Consider the following 23,404-nt stretch of genomic DNA (forward strand, 5'->3'; position numbering starts at 1 on the left):
AGACATAATTAATATGTCCAAGAGAGTGAGAAATTAAAATGACTGTAGTTTCTGGTTTAAATATGGAGTGTGTGTGTGTGTGTGTGTGTGTATTTGGGGGTAATTTGCATTTCACCTTGCTTTTATACCACAGCAAATTTTTCTAATAGTTGTGAAACTATCTTTTTTTTCTTTTCCTTCCAACTTGGAGTAGTTATTTAATTATATTGTTATTTATTATTTAATTATGACCATCATAATGAAATGCATTTTAAAAAGTATTTATTGAGCATATACCATGTGTAGGCACTGTGCTAGACTATTTTGAGACAAGTAAGCCTTAAGGTAAATTTTATCAAAAAAGTTTCTTCAAAGATTATGCTTTGATCAAACTGACTTGTTTCGTGTACAAGCCAGTCTCTGTTCAGTGGTTTGAACATAACAATCTGTCCATATGTACTGTGAGCTTTAAATAAATGGGCTGAGGCCTGCAGTAAATCGTGTGCAGTTCTTGAATAATTTTATTAAATCTGATCATGTATTTGATTTTGCAGAAATGTGTGAATGTGGAGGAAGTTTAAGTGTATTTGCTGAAGGCAGATGCCATGGTTTCCAAGTAACTTAAAAAGAAGAATGTGGACAAATTTAGAAAAGTAAAAAGAACCCCTCCAAAAAATTATAGAGAAAGGAAAAACTTTTACAGAATTTTTCTTATAATTTTTGGCAAAACTGTAGTTCATTTTTCCCTGAGGCCAGCTCTAGGCAGATTTATGAAGTGAGAGCGTGTCTAAAGTTGCCACCTGTGACCCTCTTTCTCTCCCTCTCACACTGTTCAGCCCTTCTCTTTTGCTACTGTTAAAAAGCAAAATTCAACTGGGTAAATTTTTTTGAAATTCCCTCCTTAAGCTTTTTAAAAATGTATTTATTTTTAATTGGAGGATAGTTGCTTTACAATATTGTGTTGGTTTCTGCCATGCATCAACATGAATCAGCCATAGGTATACATATGTCCACTCTCTCTTGAACCTCCCCCTATTCCCCACCCCATCCACCCCTCTAGGTTGCCACAGAGTACATTGAGCTCCCTGTGTTTTATAGAAATTTCACATTAGTGATCTATCTTACATATGATAATGAATATGTTTCCATGCTACGCTCTCAATTCATCCCATCCTGTGTGTCCACAAGTCTGTTTTCTATGTTTGCATCCAACTGAGTAAATTTTAAAGGTCTTATTGCTTCATTCACCGGTTCTTGAATTGGGCAGCATCCAACCTAGCAAAGACAAAGGAGCTCCACAGAACTATACAAATGAAAGCCTTTTATAGGCAGAAGGGAGCAGGAATAAGGAAGTTATACATGGCAAAAAAACTGGGCTGTTTATTGCAAGGTCACTTTCCTATAGGAGACGGCAGGGGTCTAACAGGCAGAATACCTAACCAGTGCTGATCAGGCAATTCCTGATTGACTGGCTTAAGATTCCATTTCTGGGAAAACTAATTAAGTCTTGGTTTCGTGACATGGTGCTTAGCGTAAGTGACTCCATTTGGGGCCTGTTGTCTTGTTTTTAGTACTAATATGAGAACATTTAGCTTCAATCCAGTCCATACAATGCTTACTCTTAGCTGAACGTCTCCTGCCTGTTGCCTGCTGCTGCTGCTAATTCACTTCAGTCATGTCCAACTCTTTGTGACCCCATGGACTGTAGCCCACCAGGCTCCTCTGTCCACGGGATTCTCCAGTCAAGAATACTGTTTTGGGTGGCCATGCCCTCCTCCAGGGGATCTTCCTGACCCAGGGATCAAACCCACGTCTCCTGCATCTCCAGCACTGCAAGTGGATTCTTTATCACTGAGCCTGGGAAGCCCTGAATGTCTCCCAGGGCCCCTAGAACCTCTGAGGCTGAAATCCCTTGAAGACTCAAAGAAAAACATGACTGAAAGTATAATTTCAGGCGTTGTGGCAAATAATGAGCCAAATTAGGAGTCAAGAAACTCGCCGTGCTGCCCTCCAAGCACAGCTTGGTAAAGGTGGCTACTCCAGGCTGGCCTTGTTTCTACTTCCAGATGCCCGCTAAGCCTGGGCCCTCCCGTCCAGGGTCTCCTCCTGACCAAGGTACTCATCCCCACCCCAGCAGATTGCTCAGTCTCTATAAATAGCAATTCCCTGCTGTCCGCACTTCTCACTCTTTTGTAATATATTCTGCAGTGGTAGTTTCACAGATATCTGGCAACCTTCTCAGTTTTGAAAATTAATAGATGTTTTCCTGTCAGTTTGTTTTTAGATCACTCTATAAGCTTTAACCTTCCCCTCCTCTCCCGTCGTTGATTAATGCAAAGAATTTGAAGATCTGACTTGTAAAAGAAAGGAGACCAGCACCACTGATAGGGCTGGGGAGTCATCGTGATGACTCTGTTTGGACTGCAAGAGCCACTCGCGTCCATTCCCAGGTGGCTCAGTGGTAAAGAATCTGCCGACCGGTGCAGGAGACACAGGTGATGTGGGTTCAATCCCTGGGTTGATCCCTGGGTCAGGAAGATCCCCTGGAGAAGGAAATGGCAACCCATTCCAATATTCTTGAATGGAGAAACCCATGGACAGAGGAGCCTAGTGGGCTACAGTCCATGGGTTCACAAAGGGTCAGACACAATTGAGTATGCATTCATAAAATGAAGATTTTTTTTTTTGGTCTCAAGATTTAATCTTGATCTACATATTCATCTTAATCATCATAATTTCACATTCCTATGCAAGTGTCCATATTCTTTAGAAAATATTAAAATATGTATTTTGGGAATTCCCTGGTGATCCAGTGGCTAGGACTCCACGATTTCACTGTCAGGGGCACAGGTACTCCATGGCCAGGGAACTAAGATCCCACAAGCTGTGTGGCGCAGCCAAAAAATATTAATAATAAAACAAAAATATGTATTCCTATTTCTAAATATAGAAACATAGTATTAGGAATTTATAAGACCTTGGAGAAAATACATAATCCAAATGATTATTGGGAAGATTAAACAAGATGGTAAGCACAAAAACACTCTATAAATAACTGAAAAGTATTATAATTATCAACTAGTACAGATCCCTTATTTGTGAATGTCAAACTTTGGCACAGGAAGATTGAACAAGTCTAAGCTATTTTTCAAATTTAACTAAGCCTGGAAATCTGTCACAGAAAATGAAATGCTTGAAAGCGAACCAGGAGGTAAGAATGAAGCAAACAGTTACCAGCTGTCAGAGAGATCCTGTGGTTAAGTTGGCATATTCACTACTAGATAAGGTGACCTATTTACTACTAGTTACGATGGCCTATTTCAGTTCACTTCAGTTCAGTCGTTCAGTCGTGTCCGACTCTTTGCAACCCCATGAACTGCAGCACACCAGACCTCCCTGTCCATCACCAAACCCAGAGCCTACCCAAACTCATGTCCATTGAGTCAGTGATGCCATCCAACCATCTCATCTTCTGTCTTCTCCTTCTCCTCCTGCCCCCAATCCCTCCCAGCATCAGGGTCTTGTCCATTGAGTCAGCTCTTCACATCAGGTGGCCAAAGTACTGGAGTTTCAGCTTCAGCATCAGTCCTTCCAATGAAGACCCAGGACTGATCTCCTTTAGGATGGACTGGTTGGATCTCCTTGCAGTCCAAGGGACTCTCAAGAGTCTTCTCCAACACCACAGTTCAAAATCATCAATTCTTCCACACTCAGCTTTCTTTATAGTCCAGCTCTCATATCCATACATGACTACTGAAGAAACCATAGCCTTGACTAGATGGACCTTTGTTGGCAAAGTAATGTCTCTGCTTTTTAATATGCTGTCTAGGTTGGTCATAACTTCCCTTCCAAGGAGCAAGTGTCTTTTAATTTCATGGCTGCAATCACCATCTTCAGTGATTTTGGAGCCCAGAAAAATAAAGTCAGCCACTGTTTCCCCATCTATTTACCATGAAGTGATGGGACCTGATGCCATGATCTTAGTTTTCTGAATGTTGAGCTTTAAACCAACTTTTTCACTCTCCTCTTTCACTTTCATCAAGAGGCTCTTTAGTTCTTCTTCACTTTCTGCCATAAGGGTGGTGTCATCTGCATATCTGAGGTTATTGATATTTCTCCTGGCAATTTTGATTCCAGCTTGTGCTTCCTCCAACCCTGCATTTCTCATGATGTACTCTGCATATAAGTTAAATAAGCAGGGTGACCATATACAGCCTTGAAGTACTCCTTTCCCGATTTGGAACCAGTCTGTTGTTCCATGTCCAGTTCTAACTGTTGCTTCCTGACCTGCATGCAGATTTCTCAAGAGGCAGGTCAGGTGGTCTGGTATTTCCATCTCTTTCAGAATTTTCCACAGTTTATTGTGATCCACACAGTCAAAGGCTTTGGTATAATCAATGAAGCAGAAATAGATGTTTTTCTGGAACTCTCTTGCTTTTTCGATGTTCAGCAGATGTTGGCAAGTTGATCTCTGGTTCCTCTGCCTTTTCTAAATCCAGCTTGAGCATCTGTAAGTTCACAGTTCACATATTACTGAAGCCTGGCTTGGAGAATTTTGAGCATTACTTTACTAGCTTGTGAGTGCAATTGTGCGGTAGTTTGACCATTCTTTGGCATTTCCTTTCTTCAGGATTGAAATGAAAACTGATCTTTTCCAGTCCTGTGGCCACTGCTGAGTTTTCCAAATTTGCTGACATATTGAGTGCAGCACTTTCACAGCATCATTTTTTAGGATTTGAAATAGCTCAACTGGGATTCCATCACTTCCACTAGCTTTGTTCCTAGTGATGCTTCCTAAGGCCCACTTGACTTCGCATTCGAGGATGTCTGGCTCTAGGTAAGTGATCACACCATCATGATTAACTGGGTCGTGAAGATCTTTTTTGTACAGTTCTTCTGTGTATTCTTGCCACCTCTTCTTAATATCTTCTGCTTCTGTCAGGTCTATACCATTTCTGACCTTTATTGAGCCCATCTTTGCGTGAAATGTTCCCTTGGTATCTCTAATTTTCTTGAAGAGATCTCTAGTCTTTCCCATTCTATTGTTTTCCTCTATTTCTTTGCATTGATCACTGAGGAAGGTTTTCTTATCTTTCCTTGCTATTCTTTGGAACTCTACATTCAAATGGGTATATCTTTCCTTTTCTCTTTTGCTTTTCACGTCTCTTCTTTTCACAGCTATTTGTAAGGCCTCCTCAAACAGCCATTTTGCTTTTTTGCCTTTCTTTTTCTTGGGGATGGTCTTGATCCCTGTCTCTTATACAGTGTCACAAACCTCTGTTCATAGTTCATCAGGCACTCTGTCTATCAGATCTAATCTATTTGCTATTAGTTATAATGACCTATTTACTACTAATTAAGGTGGCCTATTTACTACTAGTTACTATCGCTTATTTACTCACAGGCTCAGACCCCCTAGGGTCTTTTAGGGGAGGTTTTTGTGAGACGTTTAACTGGACTCCACTAGAACTAACTCTTCAAGAAACAACTAGGCAAACGTTTACTTGGTCTTGACTTTCTGCATGAATGAGGACCCCAAAGGGGGGCCTCACAATCCAGGAAAGGTCACTGCAGGAATTCAGGGTTTTGGAAGTCAGCAAGAATGTGAATGTCCTCTTTAATCCTTTAGCATCACTTTTTCCCATGAGTATGTTATTAGACAAGATGTGTCTGGTTGCCAATGACAGAAAACCAACTCAAGCTGGGCTTAAGCAAAAAGGGATTTCTTGGGTCACATCCAGAAAGTGGCCTAGCTTTGGATGTGGCTGGGTCCAGAGGCTCATGTATGTCACCAAGACCTGCATTGCCCTATCTCTCAGTTCCACTTTTCTCTCCACTGGCTCAGGTTCCAGGCAGGCTCTCCCCTCCTGATGTCAGACAGACAAGATGGTAGCCAGCAGCTCCAGGTGTATGACCTATCTTCTCAACAAATGCTGTGGAAAAACCACATCTCTTTTCCAACTCCGAAAACTGAAGTACTAGATTCATTATGATTGGCTAGGTTTGGCGAACATATCTGTTTCTGAACCAATAACTATCAAGAAGAAAACACATTATTTTGATTAGCTAATGTTGTTGCATGCATCCATCTTTGGACCAAGGGGTATGGTCAGCTCCAACCAACAATATGGAGCAGGTGATGCTGGCAAGAAAGATGAAGGTGCTATTACAGGAGAAGGGTGAATGGTCTGCTGGGCTGGCGAAGACAATAGGTGTCCTCTAAAATCTTAAAAGATAACTCACTAAGCATGGAATTATTCACTCACCAAATACAACATCAATACCAAGTAAATCATCTGAGTGAGATTCAGGGAAAAGATAGTAAAAGTAAGGATTATTGTAGCACAGGCGGTTGATGATGACTGAGCCAAGTTTTTCTTGCATTTGGATGAAGACTAGATGTCAGCATGGTATGGATGCAAACATCTCAATGTTCATTTAAAATCCCTTCCTGAATATTTTTTTTAATTTTCTTATTCTTTTTAAGATATATGTTCCCAGCATATTTAATTCAGAAATCAGATTTCCCTCATCTTTTCCTATCAGTGTTTCAGGTTTGTAATCACAATTCCCATGATTCAGAAATTCCAAAATGGAGGCAATGTCTTTCAATAACTGAATAACAATATTACTATCCAAGGGCAACCTGAGAAATTACTCTGCCTCATACATTTTTTCACATTTAGCACACTACGCATTTCCACATAAAAAGGAAACTCCTTGGAGACAATTTCTTTGTTCTCTATATTCAGGAACATGTTCAAAATATTGCTCTATTTTCTACACATTTTTCAAATATACATTACTGAAATAAAGTAATTCCTCTCCTCATTTTTATCTCAAGTGCAAATTTAAATTTTCATTTTCCTTGTGTCTTCACATATGGAGCTTACATGTTCATTTATTCAAGCAAAATTTTCTTTTAGGGCCTAGTATATGGTAGGTTCTATGCCAGATGCTAGGAATAGGCAAAACAAAAACAAATTAAAAAAAAAAAACGTGTCTTTTAAGCTCTCAGACATAATGAGACTACTTATAAAACAATGTGGTAAATGCAGTGATAGAGAAATGCTGAGAGTTTTATGGGAATACAGTGAAGGTACACTTCATGGGGTCTGATAAGTCAAAGAAAGCCCCTTTCAGTTGGGGAATGTAGTATGCATCTCATTTTTTAAATTTTTATTCTTTAGACTTCGAGATGTGGCATGTGGGATCTTAATTCTCCGTCCAGGAATCACAGCTGCATCCCGTATATTGGGAGCACAGAGCTAATCACTGAATACCAGAGAAGTCCCTAAATTCATCTTTAAGAGTGAATTTGGACAAGACTATACGGTCTTCTTTGGTAACTCAGATGGTAGAGAATCTGTCTGCAATGAAGGAGACCGACTTCAGTCCCTGGGTGGGGAAGATCCCCTGGAGAAGGGAAGTGGTTACCCACTCCAGTATTCTTGCCTGGACTATTCCATGGACAGAGGAGCCTGGCAGGCTACATGTAGTCCATGGGTCAGCAAAAAGTCAGACACGACCGAGTGACTAACACTTTCACTATATATAAAATAGATAACTATTAAGGACCTACTGCAGGGCATAGGGAGCTCTACTCAATGCTCTTTAATGGCCTATATGGGAAAAGAATCTTAAAAAGGAGTGGAGACACATAGATAGATATAGCTGATTCACTTTGCTGTACGCCTGAAACTAACACACCATTGCAAATCAACTACAGTCTAATTAAAAAAATTAAAATAAGATTTAAATAAAGAATGAATTTGGGATTTCCACGGTGGTCCAGTGGTTAGGACTTGGTGTTCTCACTGCCAGGGCCCAGGTTTGATCCTGGCTGGGAAACTTAAGATCTTGCAAGCCACAAAGCACAGTCAAAAAAAAAAAAGAAAATCAGTAAAAAAAAAAAAAAATGAATGAATTTGCATATAGCACATAGACAGAAGTGGGAGGATGCAGCAGAGAGTACATTCTAGGTATGAGCAAAGACAGAAAGGAATGATAGTGTATTCAAAGCAACAATTTTTTTAAAATTTCAGCTTTATTGCAATGGAGTTGACATATAAAATTATAAGATAAAGTGTAATTGTGGTGATCTGATATATGTAAACATTGTGAAAGGATTCCCCCATCTCATTAATTAACAAATCCTTCACCTCACATATTTGGTTTTTTTTTTTTTGTTAAGAATGTTTTAAGTTCTACTGTCTTAGCAAATTGCAATTACATGATACAGTGTTATCAACTATATTCACCATGTTTTAATTAGATTCTCAGACCTGATTCATCTTACAGCTGAAACTTTATACCTTTTTACCTATTTTATCCCTATTTCCCCCAACCTCCTAGCCCCTGGCAGGGATTTTTCTACTCTGTGTCTCTATTCATGGGATTTTCCAGGCAAGAATACTGGAGAGGGTTGTCATTTCCTTCTCCAGAGTATCTTCCCAACCCAGGGATCAAATCTGCGTCTTCTGCATTGGCAGGTGGATTCTTTACTTCTGAGCCACCAGCGAAACGTGTTTCTATTAGAATAACAATTTGATATGCAAAGCAGAAGAGCCAAGGGATGAGTCTGGAGGGAGAGATAAGGAAGGATCATAGAGGGTTTTAGAGTCTGAGTAAAGAGTTTCAGCTTTTTTCCAAAGCTATTAAATGACATGGTCACATTCGTGTTTTCAACAAGTTGTCCTAGCAACTGGCTGAAAGATGGATGCCTAGGGATAAAACTAGAGTCAGAGAGACCCTAGTGAGCAGGCCAGTGGTATAGTTTAGACAGGAAAGCATAAGGGCCAAAGTAGCACAGTGCTCCAAGGTATGTTGACAGTGGAGATGGCAAAAGGGACAGATTTGAGAGAGGAGAAGGAGTTTAAAATGATGGAGTGATTGGTAATGAACTAAGGATGATAGAGAGTAGTGAGAAAGAGCTGCTGAAAGGGAAAAATATGAGCCAGCTTCCTTTCACATGGGTTGCATTTAAGGCATTTATGGGCAATTCACATGGAGATGTCCAACAGGCCAGGAGCACAGAGACAAAAGTACAGAGGGATGCTTTTAACTGTTAACACTACGTGGGTGTGTTAGAACCCAAAGAGTGGGTGGGAGCACCCAGGAACCATGTCAAGTGAGTAGGCCAGAATACAAAGGGTAGAACACTGTCACTTAAAGAGTGATCAGAATAAAGGGGTCCTTGAAAGAGAGTAGGAATGCTCACTACAGATGCAGGAGAAGATCCCCGAGAATGCCCTGTCCTAGAGACCAAGGGTGGAAGTCTCAACATGAAGCCTGAAAAACACCATAGGAGTTTGCATTTTAAAGCGATTGGAGACTTAAGTGAGAGTGTGAGGCAGAAGCTAAATTACAGCAGGTTGAGGGGTGATTGGGAGGCAAGGAGATCAAGATTGCCAATGTAACCTATTTTTCCAATAATTTTATAATAGAAAAACTCAAACATATACAGAAGTAGAAAACAAACTATAGTAAATCTCAGGTAGCCATCACCTACCTTCAGTTATCAAGTCATGGCCAACCTGGTTTCATACATCTTCCCACTCATCTTTACCCACTGTGAGGCAAATATAACCACAATACCACTTTCATGACTTAAAAGCAAAAGACCCAAAACTCAAAATAATTCCTTAACTCATTAACTATACATGAACTCTTTTTTTGAGAAGTCTGGATTGTGGAGAGGAGATACACTAGACAGTATCCAATGAGACACAAAGTCAAAGACAATGTCATGTTTTTTAATTGTTTTATAGAATTTTAGGATGGGAACATCTTAAGCATGTTTACAGGAGAGGGGGAATCTGCCCTCCCTATGCTACCACCCATGCTTGGAATTATTTAACCAATCTCTACTGAATTTCACTTCGATATTATGCCCTGGTCTTGTCTGGACAGATCCACCAAGACTGTCTATGGTATTTACTGTAGTACTGTCCACTGTATGATTTAGCATCCCTTTTATCAAAGGACCCACAGAAAAATTTATCTCAGCCATCAATGGGGAGAAAAAGAAGCTTTGCCTCTTATAGGTAACTCTTAACACTATTTCTCTTACACACTATGGATCTTATAACTGATGATGGACTTTTCATTTTGGCTACTGAAAACTGAAAACCAAATCCATAGCCCACCTTTAGTCAGTCTGTGAGATTTTTTTGCCTGTATCTCTAGGTACCCTGTTGGTCTCATCTTGTTAGTGTTCCTTATTCTTTGTTGTTGTTGTTGTTTAGTCACTAAGTCGTGTTTGACTCTTTTGTGATTCCATGCACTGTAGCCCTCCAGGCTCCTCTGTCCATGAGATTTTCCAGGCAAGAATACTGGAGTGGGTTGCCATTTCCTTTCCCAGAGGATCTTCCCAATCAAGGGATTAAACTGCATCTTATGCATTGGCAGGCAGATTTTTTACTACTGAGTAACCTGGGAAGCCCGTTCCTTATCCTAACCCTGTCTTTAGATATTATTGCATTATATTATCTTTATAGAAAGTGAAATTGAAGTTGCTTAGTCTTATCTTACTCTTTGCGACACCACGCTCCTCCATCCATGGGATTTTGCCATCTTAAAGCCTTTATAAGATGAAGTAAAATATAATAAAAAAACAAATCAATGTCTCTTCTCACTCTGAAAAAGGAATGAAAAAGGACAGTTAGAGTCAAGGGAGAGAGGAGGGAAGACATGGGAGCCAGGAGAATCAACAGAGGAGGGCCTAGGGAAAACCTGGGGGGCGGCAGGGGCTGGGGCTGCTCACGAGGAGGGGGCCTCAGAGCCCGAGTTGGAGGGACGGACTGAGGATGGATGCTGCAAACGGCAAGGGGAAGTGGTACCTGTGCAGCCAGTGACGCAGGAACGTGTTCCCACCACATCCAACCATCATCATGTCTTTTTTTAATGTTTATTTCTATTTATTTATTTGGTTGCCCCCAGTCTTGGTTGTGGCATGGGCACTCTTAGCTGTGGCATTTGGGATCTAGTTACCTAATCAGGGATCAAACTAGGCCCCCTGCACTGGGATCGCAGAGTCTTAGCCTTGGGACCACCGGGGAAGTCCCTTATCATATCTTAATTCAAAGAAAGATGCAACTGACAAAGCTCATCCTTCTGTTGAATCTGATTTAAACATTTTTAAAGATGTGTTAAAGGCTTCTGTTTTAAAACAGCATTTTATAATTTCTAACACCAAACCAATGCTGAAGTTCCATCTCCCATATCTTGTGCTTAGCACCCAGAATAGAAATGCTTTCATAGATATTTTTGTCTTGAGCATTTAATAAACCATGTTATTTAATATACAGCCTCTAATTTCCACTTAGTAAACCATTCTATGAAATAACTGAACAATGAAAAAGAGTCTTTCCTATTTGAACTTCATTCCCATTACCATACCTAAGATGATTTCAACTGAAGCTCTTTAGTTTCTACTTTGTCATAATCTAGAATGCTTTCTGTTCTGCTATTTTGATTGAGGCATTGTTTCATTAGCTTAACCATGGAAACACTAGTAATCAAGATTAATAAAGCACCCACAAGCAACCAAAAGAAGAGTTGTCCATAAGATGCACATCAAGAAAATATACCCAAACCTTACATGAAAACATTATCAGGTCTTCTTAAGGCAGTAGCAGACACTTAACGCTTGATAAACCTCACCTAACCAAATCAACAAAGGTCCGTCTAGTCAAGGCTATGTTTTTTCCAGTGGTCATGTATGGATGTGAGACTTGGACTATAAAGAAAACTGAGCACTGAAGAATTGATGCTTTTGAACTGTGGTGTTGGAGAAGACTCTTGAGAGTCCCTTGGACTGCAAGGAGATCCAACCAGTCCATCCTAAAGGAGATCAGACCTGGGTGTTCATTGGAAGGACTGATGTAGAAGCTGAAACTCCAGTACTTTGGCCACCTGATGTGAAGAGCTGACTCAATTGAAAAGACCCTGATGCTGGGAAAGATTGAGGGCAGGAGGAGAAGGGGACGACAGAGGACAAGATGGTTGGATGGCATCACCGACTCAGTGGACATGAGTCTGGGTAAACTCTGGGAGTTGGTGATGGACAGGGAGGCCTGGCGTGCTGCAGTTCATGGGGTCACAAAGAGTCGGACACGACTGAGCCACTGAACTAAACTGAACTGAACCAAATCAAACCTAGAATATTCACACTCAAGTCAACTTTGCTGAAAATAATCTCTCTTTTAAGCAAATGAAAAATAAGATTCAGGCCCAGGCCACCACAGCTAGCTTGAGGGAGAATGCTTGTCTTCACATTTTACCATCATGAGTTCACTCCGAAATTCTTACTATTTTTTAGATACTTGGATTTATCTATTAGCACATACTTTTAAGGCTCTGAGGGATGGAATACATGGAAATTAAAGACCTGAGGTCTCGTAACTCCCTTTAATCCTATGTTGGAAATCAAAGCAGCCAAGAGTAAAGCAGCAAAGATCCCTTAAAGGTATTGGAAAAACCCTAACAAAATATTCATCCATAACAACTAAAGGACTTGAAATTCTGGAGAAGAGAGGCTGCGCTGCTTAAGAAGTGAATCACTCAAGCGTGTTGTGAGGGGCATCCACGTGGGGCTGTGCTCACAGGGTGCTGCTAATCTAAGAGCAGCTCTCAGTCTGACAACCTTAAACCTGTTGACTGAAGTCCTCTTCAAAAATCACTGTTGTATTGGGCTTTTTGCCATGATTCAGATATGTCAAAACTTCCTCACATCGGTAGTGTTCTCAAGGAATCGGTCTGTAAAGTCAATTAAGTATCCACTTAGCAAAGAGGTTGTTCAGTCTCTAAATCGTGTCCAGCTCTTTGCGACCCCATGGACTGCAGCATGCCAGGCTTCCCTGTCCTTCACTATCTCTCAGAGCTTGCACAACCTCATGTCCATTGAGTCGGTGATGCTATTCAACCATCTCATTCTCTGTCATCACCTTCTCCTGCCCTCAATCTTTCCCAGCATAGGGTCTTTTCCAGTGAGTCGTCTCTTCGCATCAGGTGGCCAGAGTACTGGAACTTCAGCTTCAACATCAGTCCTTCCAATGAATAGTCAGAGGTGATTTCCTCTAGGATTGACTGGTTTAATATCCTTGGTGTCCAAGGGACTCTCAAGAGTCTTCCCCAACACCACATTTCAAAAGCATCAGTTCTTTGGTACTCAGCCTTCTTTATGGTCCAAATCTCACATCCAGTAGATGACTACTGGAAAAACCACAGCCTTGACTATATGGACCTTTGTCAGCAAAGTGATGTCTTTGCTTTTTAATACGCTGTCTAACCCCAGTCTCATGTCTCCTGCATTGGCGGGTGGCTTCTTTACCACTGGCGCCACCTGGGAAGCCCTAATAAAGAGGGAAGGGGGAGGTCACTCAGTCGTGTCCGACTCTTTGCAACCCCATGGGCTGTAGCCTACCAGGCTCCTCCGTTCATGGAATTTTCCAGGCAAGAGTACTGGAGTGGGTTGCCATTTCCTTCTCCAGGGGATCTTCCTGACCCAGGGATCGAACCTGGGTCTCCCACATTGCAGGCAGATGCTTTACCATCTGAGCCACCAGAGAAGCCCGTAATAAAGAGAAGAGGTGTTCAAATTTCTGTTAGAGTTCCTTCTGGTTAGGAGTTGAGGACTTAAGATTTATTCAGTTCTGTCAAACTACAACCACATACCCGGAAATCATTCCAAAAGTTCTAAAAATATGTAGAAATAATACAGTTACTTTTTTGCAATTATACATATATGTATTTAATGTGCACAAAGCATTTAGGATAGTATAGTACATTCGGAAGTATTCTTAGTGATATTAGTTCAAATTTTCAAAATATGTATTCAGGCAAGCAGACTGTGTCAAAATGTGGCTAAATATACTTCTAGATGGATGTTTTATTCAGTAATCCCTTCTTAGCCAACTATATTCAAACATTTTAACTTAACAAGAAAATACATAGTCATATATATATATATATATATATATACACACATATATACTATTGCATGCTTGTTCCATAAACAACCAAAAGTATATCAAAATCTGAATCACTAACTTCAACAAAAATGTATTCTTGGAACATTGATTTTCACTTAATGTACCAAAAAGGAAGGAGAGATGGAAATTCCCAAGGATGTGAATGTGCATTAAGTTCGTAATTTTAGAACTTGCTCAGGGATTTTTTCATGTACCTACACAGGGTCACTGCTGATGCTTAGTTTTCCCTAAGTGGTATGAGGGGTACAGACAGCTTCATGTCCTTTTCTAACAAAACTCACATAGGATACAACAGTCTTGAAAGGTGAGGACTGTAACTTTGGGCCACAATTTCTTCTTGCGAGAGCCAGGATAGAATGGGTCAGCAGAAGCAAAGTGATAATGTGAGGCTGGATATGCCTGTTATTTAACCAGATTTGCCATAATCCTTGGTCCAAACTAGCAGAGAGGCAACTGAAAGGCCTCCGGAGGATGGCCCGCTCTCTGGGGTCAGCAACTTCCCATGATGCTTCACGGCTTAAAACTCTGTCATCAGGGAAGGAGCAGGCAGGCAGGTTGCTGGGTGACTACAGCCTCTGTCAGCCTGCCTCTGTCAGCTTAGCATGAGGGTTTTTACTCACTTTATAAATCCCTGGTTAGCTTTGACAGGGATTCTGCAGTGCAGAAGGTTAAAAATAACAGTGTGCACCTCTAATGGGTTTGAAGAGCACATTTGCTTTGCCCATGAATAAACACCCCTGCACACGTATCTCTCCCCGATAGATTTTCAGGCAAATCCCTGGCTCCCTCCAAGGCAGCTGCTTGACTTTGAGGACACTCACAATTTGAAAACAATAAATCTGACATGAGACGTAGAGCCCGTTTTTTAAATATCATTTTCCTAAAGTTCTCGTTTCAGCTCTGCTCAAATGACCTCTTATTATTTTAATTTAAATTGTCAAAATACCACTTCAAACGTGGCCACAAAGAAAGCAAGATAAACATCCTCTTGTTTTATTGTTTGAAATTCTATATTTACCTGATCACACTAAAGAGAAGGGGTTTGCTTTGCAAAAGGCTTGCTTTGAAAAAAAACTACATTAAAACTTTCAAGCCGTGGGGGCCATTTTGGTCTTTCCATGTTAGACACACCCCAAGAAGTCTGGATGTCAGCTGCCATCTTCTGCCATCCTGTGCCCAGCCTCTTCTTTGTTGTGGCAACAGGAAGTGATAAGTGTTCTTCTGTACCCCTGGGCAACCCAAGCACCTTTTCAAGAGGCCTTAATTATATCAGAGCCCTCAGATATTAGTTATTGGCCAGGGAGACTGTGGATTTGGTGGTTTTGTAGGTATCCAAAAGATATTTTTTAAACCTTTATCACTTTATTATTTATTTATTTATTGGCTACAAAAGGTCTTCGTTGCCATGTGGGCTTTCTCTAGCTGCAGCAAGTGGAGGCTACTCTTCATTGCAGTGTGCAAGCTTCTCATTGCGGGGGCTTCTCTCGTGGAGCACAGGCTCTAGAGCGTGGGCTTCAGTAGCTGTGGCGCATGGGCTTTAGTTGTTCTGCAGCATGTGGATCTTCCTGGAGCAGGGATTGAGCCCATCTCCCCTGCTTTGGCTGGCAGATTCTTAGCCACTAGACCACCAGGGAAGTCCTCAATAGGTATTTTTAAAACTGTTTCTTTACCTTGAGATTAAATTAAGAATACATCCCAATTCTGACGTGTAGATGTGACTTGTAGAAATAATGCATGCTCTCCCTCCTTCCAGAACCAACTAACCTGCTGAGCTTAATATAACCTCTTCTCTCTCCCCGATGTATACTCCTCCTCCCTTTCAAAAATAGCCCAATACAAGTCACAGCCTTTCTCATTCTTGCTTTTTCTACACTGATCATTTATATTGTGCCATAAATTTTTTTTTGGCGGGATTTGACAATGTCTGCAAATGGCACCAAAAACAATATTGGGAGGCAAGTTAGGGCAGTCCCACCATCTGACTGGTTTTATCAACTTTCTCGCAAAAAACCCAGTTCCTCCTATCCTTTCATTTGCCCTCCATCTACTCGACATCCTCATCTCATCATTAAATGACTACAGTAGTCATCCCTTCCAACATGTTAATTGTTAGGTGGCAGCTTGGAGGTGTAGTAACATTTTAAAGGACACTCTTAAGGAGAAAAGGGAATGACCTTCAGACAGACTCCTATTATTTCTTCCAATCATATGTAGTCAGTGGTGCTTTAGAAATCCTCTCTGAAAGTTTGCCAGTCATTGACAGAGTCCTTTTTATATCGTCTACTCTTCAAAGCTTTTCCACATATATTATTCCTTTTGAACTTGCAAACACCCTTGTAAAACACGTTGAGTATTGTTGTCATGCTTAGATTCTCATACATCATACTTAGTTTCTCAAGTATGATGCTAAGCCACAGGGAGGTTAAGTGACTCTCCAAAGGTCACACAGCTAGTTAGCATCAGCCTGGGCAGCAGTCATCCTGGCTCTGCAAGCTCCTGAAATAAATTATCCTCCTCACCACAGAGGTAATTCTCAAATTCCATCCTCTGGACACTAATGGCTGCATGGCACTTTCCATGAATGTCCTCCGGTCTCTAATTACCTGCCTATCTCAGTCCGAGTGAATTCCAGGACATAAGACTTAGATTTTTCAGCTGACCTTCTCTAATATATAGCACTATAATGAGGGTGCTTACATTCTATGACATAATGTTTCTGCTATAACTGTTTTGGGGCATTTTAAGTGGTGTTATATTTGGGCCTCAGGACTGTACTTATCCTGTACTAAAGGTACATTTTAAAAACCAAATAAGGAGAAGAAAGTCTAAAAAGACTTAAAAGGTACTTGGGAATAAAGAATCTTTAATATATTCTATTCTGCATCTGTTAAATGCTTGTTTTTATGTAATTGACTGCCCTGGGTTTTAGTTACAGCATGCAGACTCTTAGTTGTGGGATCTAGTTCCCGGACCGGGGATTGAAGCCAGGTCCCCTGCATTGGAAGCACAGAGTCTTAGCCACAGGCAAGTCCCTATTCTGCATATTTTAATCATTAAACCATTTTATTCTCAAACCACAGTTTCTATCGTATGGGGAACCATGACTGTCAGAGAAAGGAGATGGGCCTTGGGGGTTGGCAGTGAAATCTTCCATCACAAAAACATTTGGAAGAAAGGTCATTAAGTCCACTGTGCAGGGGAGTTTCGCTTTGGCTCTTTGATAACGTGGAGAGTAGGAAGGCTTCCTTCATCACTCCAGCATAAGGTTCGTAAAACTGCCCCCAGATCACAGACCACCAAGTGTTCTTCCAAAGACCCACTAAGAGGTCTCTCTGACTAATGGTATGGAAAGTTCCCACCTCAGGTTCCTTATCCAAAGCATTTTTGGATGAGAACACTCAACAGTATTGCTCTCCACGTAGCTTTTCCCACTGGGACATGACCACCAAATGACACGACTCTAGATAGGCCCTCCACTCGCAGAGACAACCCACAGCTGCCCACTGCCCCTGGGGTAAAGTCCTAATCCTTCTACCTGGTATATGTGACTCTTTATAATACAGTCCAGGACTACCAGTTTTACGCCTGACACTATTCTGTGTTTGACACAAATCTGAGTAGTTCCTATTCACAAACACCTAAAGTTCCCTGCTGTCTCATTTGCTCAAGTCACTTTTTCCACCTGAAATATTCTTTCCCTTCTCTGTTAATCTGATTCCAATGCAGTATCAAAGACCAACTCAACAACTTACTCTGGGAACTTCCTTGGCAGTATAGTGGTTTAAAATCTGCCTTGCAATGCAGGGGATGCAGGTTCGATCCCTGGTCAGGGAACTAAAATCCCACATGCATTCAGGAAACTAAGCCTGTGCCCCACTACTACTGAGCCTATGTGTCGCAGCAAAGAAGCCAAGTGATGCAACTAAGACCCAACACAACCAAATAAATATTTCTTTAATGTAATTTGTCCCCAATTTAGCTATTTATAAATGTGTCTTCTTCCTCCTTTTAAATTATGTTATTTAGAGTTTAAGGCAACAAATGTGTTTGTGGTAGATGCTCAATGCATTCCGTTAGGTATGTGGATAAATCTCACATGTCCATACCACAGTCTCAGAGGCAGGAAGGTGCAATAGGACCTCATGGGTAATCCTGCCCAATGTCAGCGGGTTAATCAGCAGAAGAGCAGCAAGAACACTGACCTTTCTGGCGTTTACACTTTGCAACTGATTTGTTTTTCTCCAATGTATGACCCAAGGCCTTAATCCTTTGCCTCAGTTGAGTGTATACATCCACTACATCCATGCATAGTTAGAAAGGTTTTTCTATAGGATTCATGAAGTTTTGAAGTAATAATAATACTGACATTTTTTCCTAGAAGATTCTGTCATTCTTACAAGGTTGTGTGGCTTAGAAGTAGTTAAGGGGAAAAAAAGAAGTAAATAAGATAGGCTTCCCTGGTGGCTCAGACAGTAAAGAATCTGCCAGCAATGCGGGAGACCTGAGTTCAATCCCTTGCTCAGGAAGATCCCCTGGAGAAGGGAATGGCAACCCACTCCAGTATTCTTGCCTGGGAGATCCCACAGACAGAGGAGCCTGGAGGGCTACAGTCCATGGGGTGGCAAGCAGTCGGATACGACTGTGTGACTAACATTTTCACTTTAAGGAAAACAAATCCCAAATAAAAAGTCAAGATCCCACATGGAGGACAGAGGCCTGTCTTATAAAGAGACGTTGTCAGGTCCACCTCAGTTCCCAGGGCATGTCCAGCATGGTGATCTCAGGGATCCACTGCTCCCGTGTCCTCTGTAATTAAATGGGTTCCTGGTGTATGACTGACCTAATGGAGATCTGACCTAATGAAATGCACCAAGGAGTGTCACCAAGGCTGCTGAAGCATGAACCTGCGTTTCTCAAGTCAATGTAACAGAATCTGAGCTGTGCCGGCTGGAGGCTGGGCCAGAAGGCTATCTGGTAGCCAAGGGCACTGCCAGGGCTTTAGAATAACAGTACAAGGTGGTAATCGGATGCCATCCCACCACATTTAGCCAGTTAATCATCACAATCATCCATCTTTTATTCATTAACATGGAGGAATGACGTTTTCTTTGGCCACCCACTTTGCCCTTTCAGGTTACACCAATATTATGCTGTTCCAATTTTTTCCTCTGTGTCTCATAAAACGCATCCAGTTTTAGCATCTTGTCACTGCAGATGTCAGTGTGAACACTGGAATGGGATGGCCAGGTCACTGTTGCTCCCAGAGTCAGCAGGAGCATCTGTATAAGGGCAAGTCTTTAAGTAGTTCTTCCTGGAGCTTCCTTAAGAAGACTGCACGTTCACGGAGATGTGAGACAAATAACCACATGATCCAAGGCAGGAGCCTACCTTACTGAACAGTATCCCTTACTGTTATCTCAATCATCCATTTATTTCAGCCTTGAAGGAGAAGGTTAAACATGGTAGGATTATTTGCACATACATGTGTGCATGCTCAGTCGTGTGTGTGCTCAGTCATGTCCGACTCTGCGAGCCCATGGACTGAAGCTCTCCAGCCTCCTCTATCCATGGAATTCTCCAGGCAAAAATACTGGAGGGGGATGCCATTTCATCTTCCAGGGGATCTTACAGACCCAGGGATTCGAACTTGCATCTCTTGTGCCTCCTGCTTTCTGCATTGGCAAGCTGATTCTTTATCACTAGCACCTCCGGGGAAGCCCAGGATTATTTATTTTATGTCTCAAGGTTAAAAATTCAACAGAGTATTCTTCAAAATACCAAATCAATCAGACTTAATCACCAGTGGATCCCAACCTCATTGCAAGTCCATACCCCCTCCAGGGATGCACTCCTTCCACAAGTACAGAAACACAAAGCGTGGGTAAGGAATGATATCAAAGACCTCTGTGCAAAGAATATACTGTCCATATTATTTTGTCCCTGGGCCCTACCTCAACATTTGACCCCTACGTCGCAGACTTCATATAGAAGGGATTAAGAACAAAGGCTTTGGCGCTTACAGTACTTATAATTGTTTTAAGGTGACACATGTTTGAGAGAGAGGACCATTGTAACAATTATTTGTTGCTGTCATGTCATGCAAATGTCTTTTTCCTTAACTTTATTTCAGATTCCATAGTTGAAATTTTTGATGGAAAACAAGACGCAAGAGGTTCTGTTTGTGCAAATAGAAAGGCGTGTACATGAGGGGCAGAGTGTGTTTTGTTTGGCAGTTCTTGAGCTACCATTTTGGTTTTTGTTTTTAGTGCTGGAGGGCAACAAATTGGCAAGTAAGGCTCTAGTTAGCTTCATACTCTTTTTACAGTCAGTTACTAATGGGTTAAAATGTCTGTGATGCATACAGAATTAGCACTCCACTTCTGTTAAGAATGAAAGCTTAATGTCTAATTTCAAACATTCCCTGAATATACTTCCTCTGTCTAATCATACATTAACTTCCACCAACTTTTATAAAGTATACACAAATGGATTATTAGGAGAAAAAACAAAGGTTTTAGAATCAGATATTCTGGGTTTAGCCCTCACTAACTGTATATAGCCTTAATGAATCTCTAGGGCCTCAGTTTCCTCACCTGCAGAGTGTGAATAATAATAACACAAACATACACGATTACTGTGATAATTGATTGAATTAGTACATGGTAGGTGCATGGTCAGTAAATGTTAGCTGTTGTCTGGATTGTCTTGAATTTAGCTAGAATCCATTGTTTTGGGGGGTTATATATACCCTGGGAAAACATGGCTTTAGTTCACCTGTAACAAAAGAGAAAGAACACATATTATATCTTTTTTTTTTTTTTAATGTCCAAGTTTCTAGATCAGTGATTCTCCAAGTCTGGGAGGGGACCTCTGGAAATCCCCCAAGAACCAAGACCCCGAGATCCAAGTCCTTAAGGTCAAAACTATTTTCATAATAACAGTAAACTGTTATATGCCCTTTTTACTGTTGTTTTTTTGTGAGTATGCAATGGAATTTTCCAGAGGCTACATGCTTTGTGATGATGTCGTCACTGAGTTCATGGAATGTGCGCTTGCACATTCTTGCGCTTTTTTATAGTCCTCAGTCATCATTTCCAACACTGTAAATAGCAGTAGCTATAACCACATAAACCAATCTCTCCAGGGTACTCAGTAATTTTTAAAAGTGTAAAAGGTGACCCAAAAGTTTGAGAACCTCTGCTAGATTATCTCATGTTAAAGTACCTCACTCCCTCCTCCATTTCAAAATCTGTAATGTGAAAATATCAAACTCGGTCCTTAATTTTGAGACTCTGGCCCCAAGGTCAAGCCCCTGAAGCTGCTCTGCCTGCATTTTGTCCTCCTGTGTTTCAGATTGTCTGGGTCCGACCTGCCGGGTGACGAGTGGTTGTGGGATTTTGAGAAGCACGGTCATCGCCGTTCGGTGATTAGAAGAGTCAAGAGGTTCCTGAGCGCTCACGAACACGCCTCAAGCCCCAGGAGGAGAAGCTACGGGAGGCAGGCCAGCGACAGCTCCATGTTCTTCCCCCCAAGCGACCTCAGCCCAACCAGGGATCTGCTGGATGTGCCTCCAAGAAGCCATCACCGTGCCTCGGCCGCCGGGAAGCACCCCCGGTCTCCAAAGGGGAGCCCCAAGCTGCGCTCCAGCCTAGGAGAGCTGTCCACCATCCGAGAGACCAGCCTGAGTCCACAGTCCAGTGTGAGGGGCTCCCCCACCAAAATGCCGCAGGTCTCCAAGGTACTGGCCACAGCCACCAAAGCGCTCGTGGCTGTGGCAGAGCACGACCACCGTGACTCCACGGGCTCCATCCAGAGCTCTGACTTTACAGGGGTTCAGCCCAGCAGGCCTGAGCAGCAGGAGGACCCTGTGGGGTTGGTCCCGTTCTCCTCCGAGAAAGGGGTGCCTCCTAGGGACCCTCGTTCCCAGACTGTTCCAGCCAAAGCTGAGAAAAGCAGCCTCAAGTCTGCCTCTGAGGAAGACCCTCATGAGAAGGACAAGTCCCCCCAAAAGTGGAGGCTCCTAGAGTCCAGCCGCACCTCCCTGGCACGCCTGAGTCTGGATCCCATGAACCCTGAGCCACTTCCTTTCTTGGACCCAGAAACATCCTCAGAGACCAGTGGAATCACCTTTGCGGCTGGTCCTCGAGTCTCTCCTGATGTGCTGTATCTAATGGAAAACCTGGACACCAAAGAAACGGATATTGTAGAGTTCAACAATGATCAGACGGAGGAGTCTCCCAAGGGAAGGCCAGAACATTCTAGGACCTGGTTCTAGCCTAGAGTCTTACTTCCCCAAAAGTTCAAGCGGTAGTTCCAGAACATACCTGGGGGCTGGTCAATTTTTTTTGAAATGATCATGCTGTGTAAGCTACTTAAAACTTTGAAGGGCATTATGATACTGACATTATGGGAAGATCAAACACATTCATGCTATCTAACACAAAGTGACTTTCATGGAAGTTACACAGACCACAGTGATGTACCTTAAATAAGGAATCATATAAATTCATAGGTTGTTATAAATTATAAATTCATAGATTGCCTTATAAATTCATAGATTGTTAAGCTTTGAAAAAGGCTTTATAGATCACAGTCCGATCCCCTAGTTTTGCCAAAAGGGAGATGAATGATTCTCTCTTCCCCTTTTTTTCCCCCGTTTCTTCTTTTCTTCAGTTATAAAGACAGGGAGATGGATCATATGATGCCTCAAAAGCCCCCTCCTAATGTCAATTTCCCTGTGTGAGGCTTTCTCATCATCTCACTCCACTTTCTATAACTATTATCATTTCCTAATTCTTAAGTTTCATCAGCATCAGGAAGCTCCATCTCCCTTCAATTTTCGTTTCAATTTTCAGGACTTAATTTTCCTCTCATCTGCCTTTATTTCCTCATCTTTTTATCCTTCTCGTGCCCCTAGTCTTTCTCCCTCTCCAGTGACTCTAGTCCATCCTCCACTTTCAGGCTGTAACGTTTTCTCGTTTTCTCCGGCCGACTCTGTTGCTTACTCCCTGCCATGATTTTCAAGGAGGTTTTGGCAAAGTTTCCGAGGGAGCAATTAAAGTGTCAGTACATCCAGCCTGACTTCTCCCAGCCTCACAGGAAGGGGCGTGGGAGCTTTCTGTTCCCCACCATCCCCTCTCAGCCGCGGCTGTCTCCTTCTACAACCAGTCTTAGGTCCTGAATACTGGAGAAGCCATGAGGGCATGATAGCTGCATAACCAAATGCTTCAGAAGAAAATAACAAGGTTTGAAACCGTTCCACTCCGACTTTTTAAGTAAAAATCCCCATTATGTCACAACACGGGACCAGTTACTGTGTCTGGCAGGTTGTCTGGGATAAAGTAGGGTATTGGAGTTAGGGAGTCCAGGATCACAATGGGGAGGGGACATTGACTAACTTCCTCCAAGGAGTTCTTGGTCTTATCTGCTGG

General features: G+C 41.9%; 1 protein-coding gene across 1 annotated transcript in view; it reads left to right on the forward strand.

Moving 5' to 3' along the window:
• Window positions 1-22,248, forward strand: part of BEST3 (bestrophin 3) — a 46,481-nt gene extending 24,233 nt beyond the window's left edge. The window contains 1 exon segment of the mRNA XM_061123091.1: window positions 21,327-22,248. Within this exon segment, the coding sequence (XP_060979074.1) occupies window positions 21,327-22,248 (922 nt within the window).
• Window positions 22,249-23,404: the final 1,156 nt, after the last annotated feature.

The sequence above is a fragment of the Dama dama genome, chromosome 3 (genome assembly GCF_033118175.1).
Source record: "Dama dama isolate Ldn47 chromosome 3, ASM3311817v1, whole genome shotgun sequence".
In the NCBI taxonomy this organism is placed as follows: domain Eukaryota; kingdom Metazoa; phylum Chordata; class Mammalia; order Artiodactyla; family Cervidae; genus Dama; species Dama dama.